Source organism: Kwoniella bestiolae, chromosome 2, assembly GCF_000512585.2.
Source record: "Kwoniella bestiolae CBS 10118 chromosome 2, complete sequence".
Taxonomy (NCBI): Eukaryota; Fungi; Basidiomycota; class Tremellomycetes; order Tremellales; family Cryptococcaceae; genus Kwoniella; species Kwoniella bestiolae.
This window is the reverse complement of record NC_089242.1, coordinates 451,901-465,440: the sequence shown is the minus strand read 5'-3', so window position 1 is coordinate 465,440 and position 13,540 is coordinate 451,901. Positions and strand designations below refer to the sequence as shown.

The 13,540-nt window shown below is 47.1% G+C and overlaps 2 protein-coding genes across 2 annotated transcripts; both read right to left on the bottom strand.

The window, feature by feature from the left end:
• Positions 1-83: 83 nt before the first annotated feature.
• I302_103313 (uncharacterized protein) lies at positions 84-1,088 on the bottom strand (the record flags this gene model as incomplete). Its single annotated transcript, XM_019188686.1, has 3 exons — positions 84-644; positions 780-894; positions 1,009-1,088. 3 exons carry the CDS (start codon positions 1,086-1,088, stop codon positions 84-86), a joined length of 756 nt encoding a protein of 251 aa, XP_019048248.1.
• A 1,913-nt stretch (positions 1,089-3,001) lies between these two features.
• On the bottom strand, positions 3,002-13,336 carry I302_103312 (uncharacterized protein; the record flags this gene model as incomplete). The annotated part of the gene is made up of 18 exons (XM_065869647.1): positions 3,002-3,047; positions 3,109-3,596; positions 3,673-4,303; positions 4,357-5,345; positions 5,397-5,952; positions 6,004-9,300; positions 9,357-9,471; positions 9,536-9,592; positions 9,644-9,967; positions 10,038-10,364; positions 10,429-10,573; positions 10,623-10,697; positions 10,841-11,079; positions 11,147-11,294; positions 11,462-11,771; positions 11,871-12,633; positions 12,684-12,953; positions 13,006-13,336. 18 exons carry the CDS (start codon positions 13,334-13,336, stop codon positions 3,002-3,004), a joined length of 9,111 nt encoding a protein of 3,036 aa, XP_065725719.1.
• Positions 13,337-13,540: the final 204 nt, after the last annotated feature.

Genomic DNA, 13,540 nt, shown 5'->3' with positions numbered 1-13,540 from the left:
ATGATATTTCGACCGAGGTCAAAGCAAATCAAATCAAACCAACCCATCTCAAACTCTTTTTTATTTCTTTCGATGTACGTTATCTACCTCTTTTGAGGGTTCAACCTGATATACCAACCCATCTCTCTACAAGCCTCGATGATATACTCCGAAACCAACATAGCAGTCTGGTTAATCTCCAATTTCTCAGTATTCACCTCGTATTCACCCAATAACCCCTTCCTCTTCAACTCCTCGATGGACTTCCCACCCCCTCCCGTCGATTTAAGACCGTTCGAATTATACGCGTAGAACCTCCCCAGTTCCTCCTCCATCCTTAACTCGTATAATGTCGATTCGTCTGTGATTTTCTTGCCTGTATACCCTTTTGTGCCGAACCCTGGACCAACGGACCCATTCCCATTGCGATGAAGGTTGGTATCTATCTCTGTGAGACCGGCTCGGGAGGCGGTCTTCAGCCTTTTGAGGTTCTCTTCGGTCGAGCAGTTGAGGATGACGTGCAGGAGTGGGAGGGAGGATAGGTGCGAGTGCAAGACGGATAGACGGCGGGGTGTCGCGCATAGATGAGAGGTTAGGATGTATATTGGTGGGTGGGTGGAGGAGGTGGGTGGATTGGAAGCGAGGTTGGAGAGAAGGGTTTGGAGCTGTGTAAGACGGATCAAGTACAGAATAAGATTAGTCAGTGACAATACGAGCTGGTGACGTTATTCCGATCGCGGAAGACGAGTAACCGGACGAGTAGTGGTCCGGATGACTGTCGTAGAAAGATGATTACCCACCAGAGCCTTCTTCATCTCCATCCATCTGTCTGTATCTTTCTCCCTATCTATCAACGGATCTATCACCGCTCGGAGGGAATGATATTCCAGCAATTTCGCATTGGGGAGAATCCTCCTGATCGCAGCGAGAACAAATAAATACATCAGCCCATCAAACACCTGGCGAGTGACTGCTGCTCTGGTGATGAGGATGTTCTGTCGTAGAGGGGAAACCAAAGCATCCACTTACAAGAGCTCTTTCGCAACGCTCGATTTACCTACACCTGGGTACCCATTGAGCAAGACTACCACTCCAGCACTGTGCGGCATCGTACAGCAAATACAGTATGGAATGGTCTCACACCACTTGAGAGGTTGTTCGCCAAATGTGATGTCGGACAGACAGGCGAGGCTGGTGATATGCAAGTAGCGTGCAATGATAGTATCTAGACTGATGACCGCCAGAAGAGAAGCAATCAAGCCAGTGAGTAGCCTGAATAAAGATTAATCGATCTTGAAACTCGCAATCAGAAGAAGTACAAAGATTTTAAATGTATGGCACGAGTACAGTAGTATTTCTTGTCGATCACATCCTGTTATATTCATATCCCAATCTGTTTCGTCTGCGCATACTCTCAGCTTTGCTTCCCATTGATTGCTCGTACAGCAGCACGACCAATTGACTACTGTAACACCTTAAATGGTGAAATGTGAATCAGGTCCAAAAACTAAAACTAAAACCATATTTTTAAGCTTACCGTGTTGTGTAGCTTGTTCTGGATGTTCGCTGAGGGATCTACCTCAACTTCTTTTCTTTTGCGGTTTGCTTTTGCGCCCTACACTAAACGCAAGGTGGGGGAGGGGAGGGAGGGGCAGTCATTTAGATTGAGACACTGTAACGAAGCCCTTTCCTCTTTCTGCTCAAGACTTCGATGAACGGTACTCGTGCCGTGCTGCCGACAAACCGCCGTCAAGGGATGAGCCTTACCGATCGGACTCCAGACCATAACCGAGGATGCTTACTCATGTCCATCAAGGGATCCCGATCCATTTGATCCGCGATACGATGCGGTAACTGCGAGGTACAGTAACCCACAGGTCAAACCGACGTGATGGGTGATCCGTGATCGGATCAAAGCTTGATTATATGATCCGGGCGGTACGTTTGATGACTTGCCCTGTCGTTTTGAAAATTCGAGCTCGAGCTTGAAACTCGTCTCCTTGACGACTACCAAATTTGATTCTGCGCCCGATGGTTTCATCTCTGTTAGATCAGGATTCGAAATTGCCCTATCTCATCTGGACTTTTGATGTTTCTCATCTGGACTTTGATGCCCACTTCCCCACCTGGGTATCCTTTTGCAAGAAAGCGCATCAACCCAAGGTTATGCACTAGTAGCGGTACAGACCCTCGTCCCACATCAAGAAGTTGAGAATGGTAATACATATCGATCTGAAGAACTTTGTTTCTTATGAGATTACCCTCAATGTTTTTATGTACTAAACATGATCTCTTCACCTTCAAAGCTTGACTTTCGATATCTATCGTGATCCACAGCAGAATTTACAACAACAGAACGGATATCTGATGCAATTGAGCTGGTCAACCGAAGGTGTGATCAAGTCAGTATTGACACCAAGAATCGTGACATGCCAGGAGAAGAGCGCGGGTACATACGCGAACTGAACAGATTGGCCATCCTCTCCATCCCCAATTCAAGAACTTTCCGACGTCTGGGTCATCCGGGAAAAGCATCGGAGGGACGACTATCGTCAATTTCTGTCAAATTCCGCTTGTTGAAACTCAGTCGACGGATTCGAGTTTGACCTACCCATACCATCATTGTGTAGAGGCTGCGTAATGCATGAACTACTCTCGAGATCAGGACGACCGCGAGCTGTCCAGTAACCAGGTAGAGAATGCAGCTCGAGGTCACACTGGCAAGTTGTCATTGTTGAAGTGTATTTATGAATGGATCCGGATGCGTACGATCGATGATGGAAAACACAGAAGAAAGGAAATGTGTACATTCATACGAGGTCGCACCGTGGTGACATCCAACCTTCTGGTCAATGATGACAACTCAAGGGTAGTCGTAATCCGATCTGTACAATGAGTCGTGGCAGTTTAGTACCGGCACAACCAAGGAATACATTCAACATAAGCAAGACAATAATGGTATATAAATGCAGGGTACTATTTCGTTCGTGTCGTAGAATACAGAGAACAGACGTATAGGATATTATGTCGCTCGATCAGGTAATTGTTTTTCGTAAAGTTTGAGTAATCTATCCTCTCCCCACATCAGCTTTCTGTATCGCGGATTGATAGAACCAAACTATGACTCACAAGTCCATCCCATCCTCCAAAGGCGATGTAATCCCCTTGTGTATCATCACAGGCAATTGATCGGAAAACTCGTTAATTCTAGGTATGATCACCATTGCCTGCCTCGTTCCTTCTCCCAACAATCTCAATCTAGGTACAGGCAGAGGTCTTTGTCCTGCCAATCTCGTTCTAAACGTCAACTGCTCATTACTGGTGTCTTCGCCATCCTCTTCTTTGGCTTTGTCTGTGTTGCTAGTACCGTTGGTATGTTTGATATCGAAGTTGACTGTCGAGGTATTTCTTCTGATAGGCATGTCTTCCCCTCTTCGTTTGGCTTTGGTAATTTGTTCCTGTTCCAATCCTTTGGTGAACGCATCGAAAGTCTTATAAGCCTGTTCAAAGAAGTACGGTAAGATCGCGACATCTCCATCACCTTCTCCCCACACTAGATCGAAATCATATACAATGACTGGCGGTCGTGGTTCCTCAATCGAGTTCATCGTCATGGTCTAGATCATAGCAGCCCAATCAGCATTTTGAGTCCCAAAGAGGATGAAATGAGGACAGAGAGGCTATCATACTCACCATAAGAGGTAACCAAGCTATTTCCCTTTTACCATGCTTGGAAGCCGACTCAATCATCTCTTTCACAACCCTAGACCCAGCAGTATCTTTCGCCGCCCTAGGTCCATCACTAGTATCCCAACTGACGAACGAGACCAATACGCTCAAATCTCTCTTTGGTAGACCCTCCTTCGACAATCTCCTCTTAAGATCCGTCTCACACTTCCCAATCATGAATCTATAGAAATCTCCTCGATGTTCATCCGTAGCAGGGGCATTGAAAATTCCTAATTCCACTCCACCGAGGTCGAACCGCATAGTCTGAGAGGTCCGTACGCTACCTGAGGTATTCATGGATTGACCAGCTTTACGTGCCGTATGCAAGATCGCAGCAGCCATAGGCGAGGGTTCAGTGGATTTACGAAGTTTGGTAGATTTGTAGACATTCGATCGTTGAGATGCTACCCTTTCTTGAGAATCGAAGGTATTGGTTATAGAGTAGAGTCTATTGAGCAAAGCGGGTATGGCCAATAATCTTGCGATTGCGCGGAAGACACCAGCCTGGACGGTGAATGACAGGTTGACCTGGGATTTGTTATCTTCGTTGAAAGCTTTCCAATCATCCGCCAATTTGACAGTAGCGGGCTCTAAGCTATAAGAGAACGTCAGCAAACAAACCTTCGAGACGGAGGAGGATCAACCTACTGGAAGATGATAACCTTCAACTCCTGCAGAAGCAAACTACCAGTCAAATCACCAGCGTCTATGGCCATGCTCAAAACCGTTGGAACAGCTTGTGTAGCAGATCGGGAGGATTGTCTTGAAGTGTGGAAGTTGATATATTCGCTTCGCAATTCACCAGATATATCACCTTTCGCCGTCAGCTGTGTCACCCCGATGTCCAGATCGACTTCTGCGAATTCGCCATTACTGATCGTACGAAGGACGACCGGGGTAAATTCTAACTTCACGTTGGTTACTCCAACGTTGGCGTCGAGATCGATACTTCTAAATCTGATCAAAGCGACTATACCAAGCTTCTGTTGATTTGGAGTAGGAGCCAGAGCAGGCGCAGAATTGGTAGCCGCTTCTACGATAGCTGATTTCGGTGGTAAGTCCAGTGGAGGTGCAGAATCGATCCAAACAGCTGCAAATGTCAACCAAGCACTGAATTGCTCTAATCTGAATTGACCAGAAAGCTGAGTATCCAGTACGATCGACAATCCCTTTTGATTTCCGTTCCCATTATCAGGACGATGCGCGATTGAGAATGCCATGTCTTTCGCTCCGGCTTCGATACAGCTTCTACCTTCTTCAGCGAACTCGTGACGCAGGTATGCAGTGACGCCAGAGATGGTACCAGCAACAGTGGTCACATCGTTTCCACCAATGGTGGTACTCGCGAGGAAACCACCGCTCTCCCATTTTAGATCGGCATAGGCGTTCGAGTCGGGTGCGCAGGACAGTCGAAGTCTTGATTTATCAATACGCAGAGTAAATCGTAATCGGATTCTGCCCATAGGAGTGCGTGATATGGTGGAAACAGGTGGTTCGCTAGTGGATTCGGGAGATGGTTCTGGTTGAGGTGGAGAGGAGATATTGGAAGTAGCTACTTTCTGCTTGGCCCTGCTTTCCATGCGATTGATGACTTGCACGAAAAAGGGGAGGATGGTGGGTCGAAGGAGATTCCGACTCTCGTGAACGGCCTATTCTGTCAGCTCAGTTCATCCCAAGTAGAAACTCACAGCGTTGAAAAGAAGCAGCGCATCAGTATCCTCATTATCCTTTGATGCTAAATTGTTAGCCTTTGGTCCCGAGTAATCCATCCACAAGGACACAGTAGGCAAGACAACGGTATCATGCCATTGTCTACTCTTCTTCAGATCTGCATTAAGGGTTCTACGTTCGTTTTCGGACAATCCACGGTGAAGTTCGACGATACCACTGTTGAATGTATATGACATCCTGACCAATATCCGTTGTGATGGTCGAGCGACTATGGGTGAAGACGGATCATCATATTTTGCAGAGACCGATTCATAAGGATGTTTGGCCATTTCAGATGTATAGTGAGCTTCCAGCTTGGAGATACGTTCTTTACCGTGGTGAAACAGGTCGATAAGCTTGAATATGCCATCTGCGATTTCGGGCGATAATGAAAGCTTGAAATCCGTCGCAGAGCAATGAGCGGACAATTGCCAAAGCTCGGGAGTGGATGACATCTGAGCTTCCATATCGATCGAAGGGAGAGTCATCCGATTGACTGATTCGTGGAAATCGCCTGTGAAGTGCTCAGAAGAGCTTTGATCGAATCTAATCCCGTTAGCCAAGCACGAACTAACAAGAACTCACTTTCTGACAAATTGTAATGCCATATTCTGAACCTTGAATCTAGCAGTTTCATTCCGCCTATTCTGGAAACTGATGACTCGGATAGAGTATAACAGAGCTGGTAGATCGCTGTGAATCGTATCACCGATAGCGGCCCCTTCGACCAAGGGTATAGCAATACCTATTCCAGAGACTTCCACAAATACCAATCGGTTGGCGAACCAGGACTTCTCGGAATGTTCGACCTTCTCTGCCGATTCCAACCGCTTGAGTACTTTGCTCGTATGTACCTTGACTTCTGCAACTTCCGCGGAACGATGATCACGCAGAGTATGCAGGTCCGACATCCAGCTCTTCAACAGATCGGCCAATTCACTCAAAGCTTCCGGATGCATGACCGTATGTACTCGACTGAGGTTGATTATCAGCCTTGAGGTGGATTGAGGAGTAGGCGGTACTTCTTGTACTTCCGCATCGAGGATCATATAAGCGGTTCGATGGGTTCTTATAGGTTCGGTGTCGTTGGAAAGAGCTTGGGAACCAAGATGACCCAGAGATAAACCGAAATGGTCGATTTTCGCTCTCCAGTGTAGTGCATGTTCCTCTGTCAAATGATTCGTCGCTCTACCCTTCACTGCTAAAGCTTCGAATAACAGCGTCGTAGCCACATCATCCGCTCGAAGTCCTAATCGTAAACCAGCTACTCCAATATGTATGTCGAAAAGCAGTCCTGGCGAATCTGTTTGCGTTGTCGATGTTGTATCTATAGAAGCAGTAGATATACCTTTTGCATGACGTTGGTTGATTGCTTTTGTGACATCGTTCTGCCAATCATGAACAAATTGAGTGATATCCGCAGCCAGCTGTTGATGTAGCGATAGTAATCGATCAAGAATGACCGGTTTCAACACTCCGGTGAAGAACCCAAGTTCGATATTAGCTGAGACATGCGCACGACCATCGACCGTTCTCGTATCACCGATTACAGTGATAGAGGGTAAACGAAGCGCGGACGAATCAGTCGATTTATGTTTCCGTAAAGAAGCGTAGGCACCGACCACTTGAGGTGCGACCCGCATGGCAAAGCGAACGTTTTCATCAAGAGCTTGTCGAGAAACGTAGATCTTGCCTATATCCCATCGGAGCCATAGTGCCTTAGCAGCTCGTACTTGTATATGTAAAGCTTCAATCGTGAGATCCACAGCGGCTAGTTGCAGTGGCGGGGATGGAGAGCTCGATTTGGGTTGACTGGGTACTTTAGCAGCCAGTATCGATCGGATATCGTTGATACTGGCGGTATAGAGAGGTAATTCCCTTTGTTTCCAATCTTGCACAAAGGCATAGAAAGCTCGAAGTTGAGGTCTTGAGTCGAAATCGAGAAGCTTGAGCCCAATTACTATCTTGATACCGGGGGTAGGAGATTTGCGAGAGGTAGAACGGTACTCATCGTATAGTACAGACAAGCCTTCAGGTTTGAGACTGACAATGATTCGATCAGAGGCTCGATTCGACTGAACTTGTCCTTCCTCCGTCTGCAATAACGATAGTTCGATAGCGGCGCAAGTCAAGGTGGAGGTCTCTTTAGACGAATCATGAGGCGGGACGTGCGTCAGTCCAACACTTTTCCTGGCCAGCCTCGCGAGGTGAAAATCTCGTGTACTGAAATGCAATCTTAGTCCACCTCCCAGAACATCTAGGTTGATCGATCCGACCTGTCCGTCAGCGACGATGACAAGTTTCGTATCTTTGCTCGCAGCCTTTGGTACTTCAGCTTTGACGGCCATCTCAGGCATTTGTTCCAGGCAAGCTCTGACAGAACTGAGTATACTATCTTGGATCTCAGTTCGCACCTCTTGAACGGCTACTACCGCCTGGATCTGGGTGACCGGTCTATCGTCCGTCTTGCCTGTAGCTCTCGACCCCCCAATGGAAGCTTTATCAACGATGATCTTACTTGACGTGATTTTTTTCGAACCTAGGGAGTATCCATGATGGCTGATTCGAAGATGGTCGGAGTATAAGAACACATCCATCGCTTTGTCTTTCTTCTGCGTAGATGTCGGTTCCGAGACGACTTTACCGAACACAGTCTGGATGAAGTGTTGCTCTCTAATGACGTTCTCGGCTCCATGAACGGTATCTTCCACTCTGCACAATTGACTGACGATGTATTCTGCCATCTGATCTAAGGGAAGTTCAGGCTCCAAGGTCTGCTCTGCGGGAATCCTTCTATACCAATCTCGGAATCGAGCTAGCAACCACCATCCAGTTTGTGTCCTGACATTCCTAAAGTCTTGTACATGTAGTCCATACGCTCTTTCGTAGGCAAATGCCGGTAAATAGGTGTCGTACCCATGTTGAATAACCTTTTGTAGGATGGTATATAGAACATGAGCATCCGAAATGGCTGTTGGTTTTGTAGTTTGGATCCGCTTGGTCGCTTCAAGCCATGGTTGTATTAGAGTGAACATATTATCGATAGCAGGAGTGACAGTATCGAGAGTAATCTTTGATAATTTCGTCTGCACGCGTACACCTTGACTATGGTGAGCAGCGATGTCGAGTCCCTCCATTGTAGCCCTGAGCACAGGAGCACCACCGAGGGAGACATCGTTGAGTTCGGACACATCGCGAAGAGAGATGCCGGAGGTGGTCGGGGTCGTGGCTGAGGCCAGAAGAGTAACTGTCGATATCTTTGTAGAGATATCAAGAATCGCTTGCTTGTTTCGGGGTACACCGTGCGACAGGTGACAGCTGATACCTTGGAGCTGAGTCGCGCAAGAAGCCTGTCGTCTATCCAGAGAAGATATTCTTACACCTATCGATGGCAGACTAATATCTAAAACTGTTGGCACGCTGAGTTTTGATTCGTCTTCCACCGCAGACAGCTGTCCAGCCAGTAATGCATCTAGTCGTTTTTCGAAACAATCGTTCTTTGTAGACATACCAATAAGGAGAGTTGAAATAGCTGGAACTGAGTCTGAATGTAGATCCACGCTGATGGCTTTACCTTCAATTCGGATGATCGTGCCATTCTCAATGGGTTTGACTGAACTCGAAGGACCTCCAGTTGAAGATGCAGGGTAGACAAATTCGAAGGGAGTCGGGGTGCCGCGGTGAGCTGAGGTGAACTTCCGGAGTTTGACAGCCATGGCTGAAGCGATATCACCATACTTCGAGCCAGTTGCCGAAGCGATGGAACCGTTGACAGAGGTCGCGCTGGAATTGGTGTCGGACTCTTCGCCGACGGTCGAGTTATCCGGAGTCTCTCTAGCGGTCGCGAAGGATCTTGATCTCCTGTTTCGAAGGCGGACTTGGCTATAGATGAGCTATTGTTAGCGTATGAACCTGTTCAGGTACAGCAAACAACCTACTTGAGATCGTTGTATGCGTTTTCATCATCGCTGGTACTAGCTGATGATGATGCAATCTCATCGTGCTCAGATCCGATGGTGGATCGATCTGATTCCTCATTGACAGACTCGTCGTCTGGAGGAGCATCATTATTAATTAGCATCCGCATTGCGGAAATCGGGAGGAAACTTAGACTAACCTTTCGAGGACTGCTGCATGGGTTGGGGCAAGTAGAGTCCATTGACATGATGTTCCACTATCATGCGGTCAGCCAGCGCATTCAACGGCTTTGAGAAGGAACACTTACGAGGTGGCTTTGACTCCTGATACATATACCAGATCCTGTTCGTCTCCTCGTCTTCCCTTCGGATAAACTCCTGCTGTTGGGCGACCGATTCTTTCCATCCTGCAGGGGCTTTGAAGATATCGATCGCCGCACCTGCTTTAGCAGATCCTACCAGACGCCAAGTTCTCTTTGGTCCTCTTTCCAATATATTCACGGTGAGGGAAGGTAGCAGCACACCCATCATAGAGCTATATGACCTAGTGCCTAAGGTGCTTGTATCGAGCGACAGACCCTCGGGTACTTCGACAGAAATAGCGCTGTCGCCAGAAGTGAGCATGATGATTGCTGCGTCCAATGTGACCTTGAAGAATGTCACTATAAAAAATCAGCATTGCACAGTATCGTTCAGACTCACCATCTGGAGGAGTTTTGGGTACGTAGATCTCCGAAGGGCCATTCTCCGGATCCGAGAACGTATATCCCATACTTCTTCCTGCAGCTTGAAGTACTGCTACTAGGTCTGGACTGAGGAATGCTGACACTTTCGGAATGACGATCTCCCATAAACAAAGATATGTTGTCGCATGTGGCTGAGGTCCGAATAGCCTGTTGGCTTTGACCTCTATCCCTTCGATGAAGATGATATCCGTCTCGGAGATGGAAGGACAACGGCCCCGGGCATATACGCTGTCGAGATCCGGAGAGGCCATAATGTATGTTGGCGTTGCGTCAAGCGATAGCTCTGGGATGTTAAGGATGATGTTAGCGGATGCATATATTAGAATGGTCAGAAGTCCGTGTCTCACCCATGAAATGATCAACCGATTTCAGATTCATCTGCAGCTGAGGTACAGGTACCACCAGACCTTTCTTGCAGTTGTATATTTCATCTGACATCAAGACGAGCGACTCTTCCACATTCATCGTCACGAACACCGCAAAAGGGTCGGACTGAAACAGCGTTAGCATGGACTGGGTGGCCGATCGATAGATCACTTACTCTGCCAGGTCTATACTTCTCTTCTATGGGATCTCCTACCGAGTCCGGGTTATGATCGAATTTCTCTAGATACTCCTGCATTGTACGAAATTGAGTGAAGCCGCCAAAGTAATTATCCTTGACACAAAACAGTCTCCTTAGAACCCATCCAAGAGCCTTGAAAACTACATGTTTGCCCTAATGCACTGTCAGTTGAGTTCACAGACTTGACGACTCACTTCTAGATGAAGATCAAGGGTTTCTTGATGATCAGGCTTTGGTATCGAATAATACAGGTAAGAACCCTTTGCAGTGAGATTACCTATCTTTCCTATTTCGGTGACGTCCGGACCAAACGCTCGATGAGTATCCCATTTGGGCACGCAAAGCTCGACTCTTGCGTCGGACAGACTGACGCTGAAGGGAACAGTGGATGATTCTGGTCGATATTGCGTTGACGCTACAGCGACGTACGCGTCTATCCTTGGACCATAGACATCCATGAATGCTATCTGTCAGCTGTGAACGGGAAAGCCACAACTCACCATTGGAATCCCTAGACCACGGTGCATCAACGATATTGTAATCGTTTATATAGAGGTGCAGGTCATAGTTGATAAGTGAGACCCTGAAGTTGTAATGGTTGGGCACGAAGTGATGATAATCTCCTCCTGACGCGCCGGAACTCCAGTCCTTCGACAGATCCGATATAAGCGTGACATGATCTCGTAGTAGACTAATCGATGCGGTATCCAAGGTTACGTCCATCCCCCAATCTCGTTGGGCATCCCACTCGAGAGGTGTAGGCATAGTCATAGACAGCTATACGTCAGCATTGTACTTCTGAAAGGATGACTCACCTTGCAAGTCTTCGCTTTAATAAACGTATCCAGGTTCACGCTCGAACTGATTCCAACAGAATCTAATTGAAGGACTAACATGGAATCGTAACCTTGTTTCGTAGCAACCTGATCTTGGGTATATGAGATCGACGAATTCGGTCCGACTACCACATCTAACCAACCATACCTTCTTTCGACATCTGTGGGAGCATTGTCGAACTGCCAATCCTTGGACGGCTCCCTCGTAGGTATACGCATGACGGTCTCGTCTTGCAATAGGAGATGAAGCACCAAAGTGGTATGTACACGAGTGTCTCCCGGCTGGAGTCTGGGTTTAATTTCCGAATCGAAGAAAAGGGAAGGGGCAAAAGCTCTCTGTATAGCCTCTCTACGATATTAGCCGAAGTCCCAATGGTATTGAACTCACCTTTGCTTGTCTGCCCATGGGCCATATTTCACGTTCCCTTTATGTATCGTAATATCTATACCATATTCCGGCGGTAGATCTACATTTCCTATTTCATCTTGATCGTCTATATAAGGAGCTTCGGACGGATGTGGGACGAGACCAGGAGTATCGGCGTAATATGTAAAATCGAGCTTGTGGGTCTCAAGTAACGTTGTAACTTTCGCATATTCCCTTTCTTCCCTCTTTGGGGCCTTCGCCTCCCCACTTTCAGGTTCTCGATATCTTGCTAGACCCTTCCATATTTTGTCTGTTGGTAGACCGGCCACAGGAGGAGTAGAGAATTTTGGGTCCCGTACAAACTTGAACTGCTTGGTGAGAAGATGAAATCCGGTGAAAATCGATAATGCGGATGGAGGCTTCGCAGTGAGGTCTGGTTGTCGTTTCAAGAGCTCGTCGTATACCTTTTTGCCATGGGCAAGGAGGGGACCAGAATAGTCGACATTGGTACGCATGAGAACGCTGGCATTGTGGAAAGTAAGGTTGACAGCTGTTTTATATAAATCCAGACTTGATCGGGAATCCGTCACTTCCATCGTACCTTCCGCTCTTTTGAAATCTCCAATGAGAACCATAGGGGTGGCATCGCTACCAAGAATGAATGATCCAGTATCAACCCTGATATCGATAGGCAGAGCTTCACGAAACCAATTGACACCCTCAGTAGTGGGTTTGACAGCGGGTGCAGGAGGCTTGACCAAGTTCACATTATGATGATCCGGTTCTGCGGGGTAGTCTACACTGTCAGCTCGAGTTTGGGTGAGCCTGACTCACGATTATCTGCAAATCCACTTTCCGAAGTTGCCCCTTTCGTAGTTGCACTTCCCCGCGTGGATGTCTTAACCACCTTCTTCAACCTCGATCGTAATGTCGAATCCGGATCACCATTGATATCGTCGGATGATCTCGGTGAACCCTTTGCAGCAGCTTCTTCACGCTCATGCTTCTTCATCCGCTCCACGATGGCATCGTAAGCGGGAGTACGATTATACACAAAGGCTTCAACACCTTCTGCGAAGACTGTAATTCTGCATGGTAGTTTATCTAATCATGTATCAGCATGATGAAGTCGATCGACTGACATAATATTACTCACTCCTCTTAGTGTTTGCAGATTGCGAGTCCGTCTCATGCCTTATCCTAAATTTCCAATACCTCCAAGTGACATGTCCGTGCAGAGCTCTGACCGAGATGTTGCTTGAATGATATTCCACATCTCTAAATGATATACGGCCTGCAAGCGGAGCGATCTGCAATGAGCCGATGACTATGTATGCGTTGTAATTTCTCCACGTGTAAAGTCGAATGATGAATGCAACAATTGATCCCAGTAGTCGATTCCAGTAGAACAAGAAGGCTGAAGATCCGATGACGACTGCTGCTAGCTCGATGAGCAGGAGCAAGTTGACCTCTGATGGGATGGCCATTGTTTCAGCCTCAGCCTAGTATATCCGTCAATCCATATCTCTTGTAGATTCGTAGGGAAGTCGGGTATGTGCAATATATTGTGAAGATGAAATGATAAATGGGTCTTGAAGATGGTCAAGATGCAAAAGTGAGATTCATCATCAAAGGCAAACGAATCGCAATAACAATTGAAACTCGGATATGGTGACGTCACGACTTGGTAT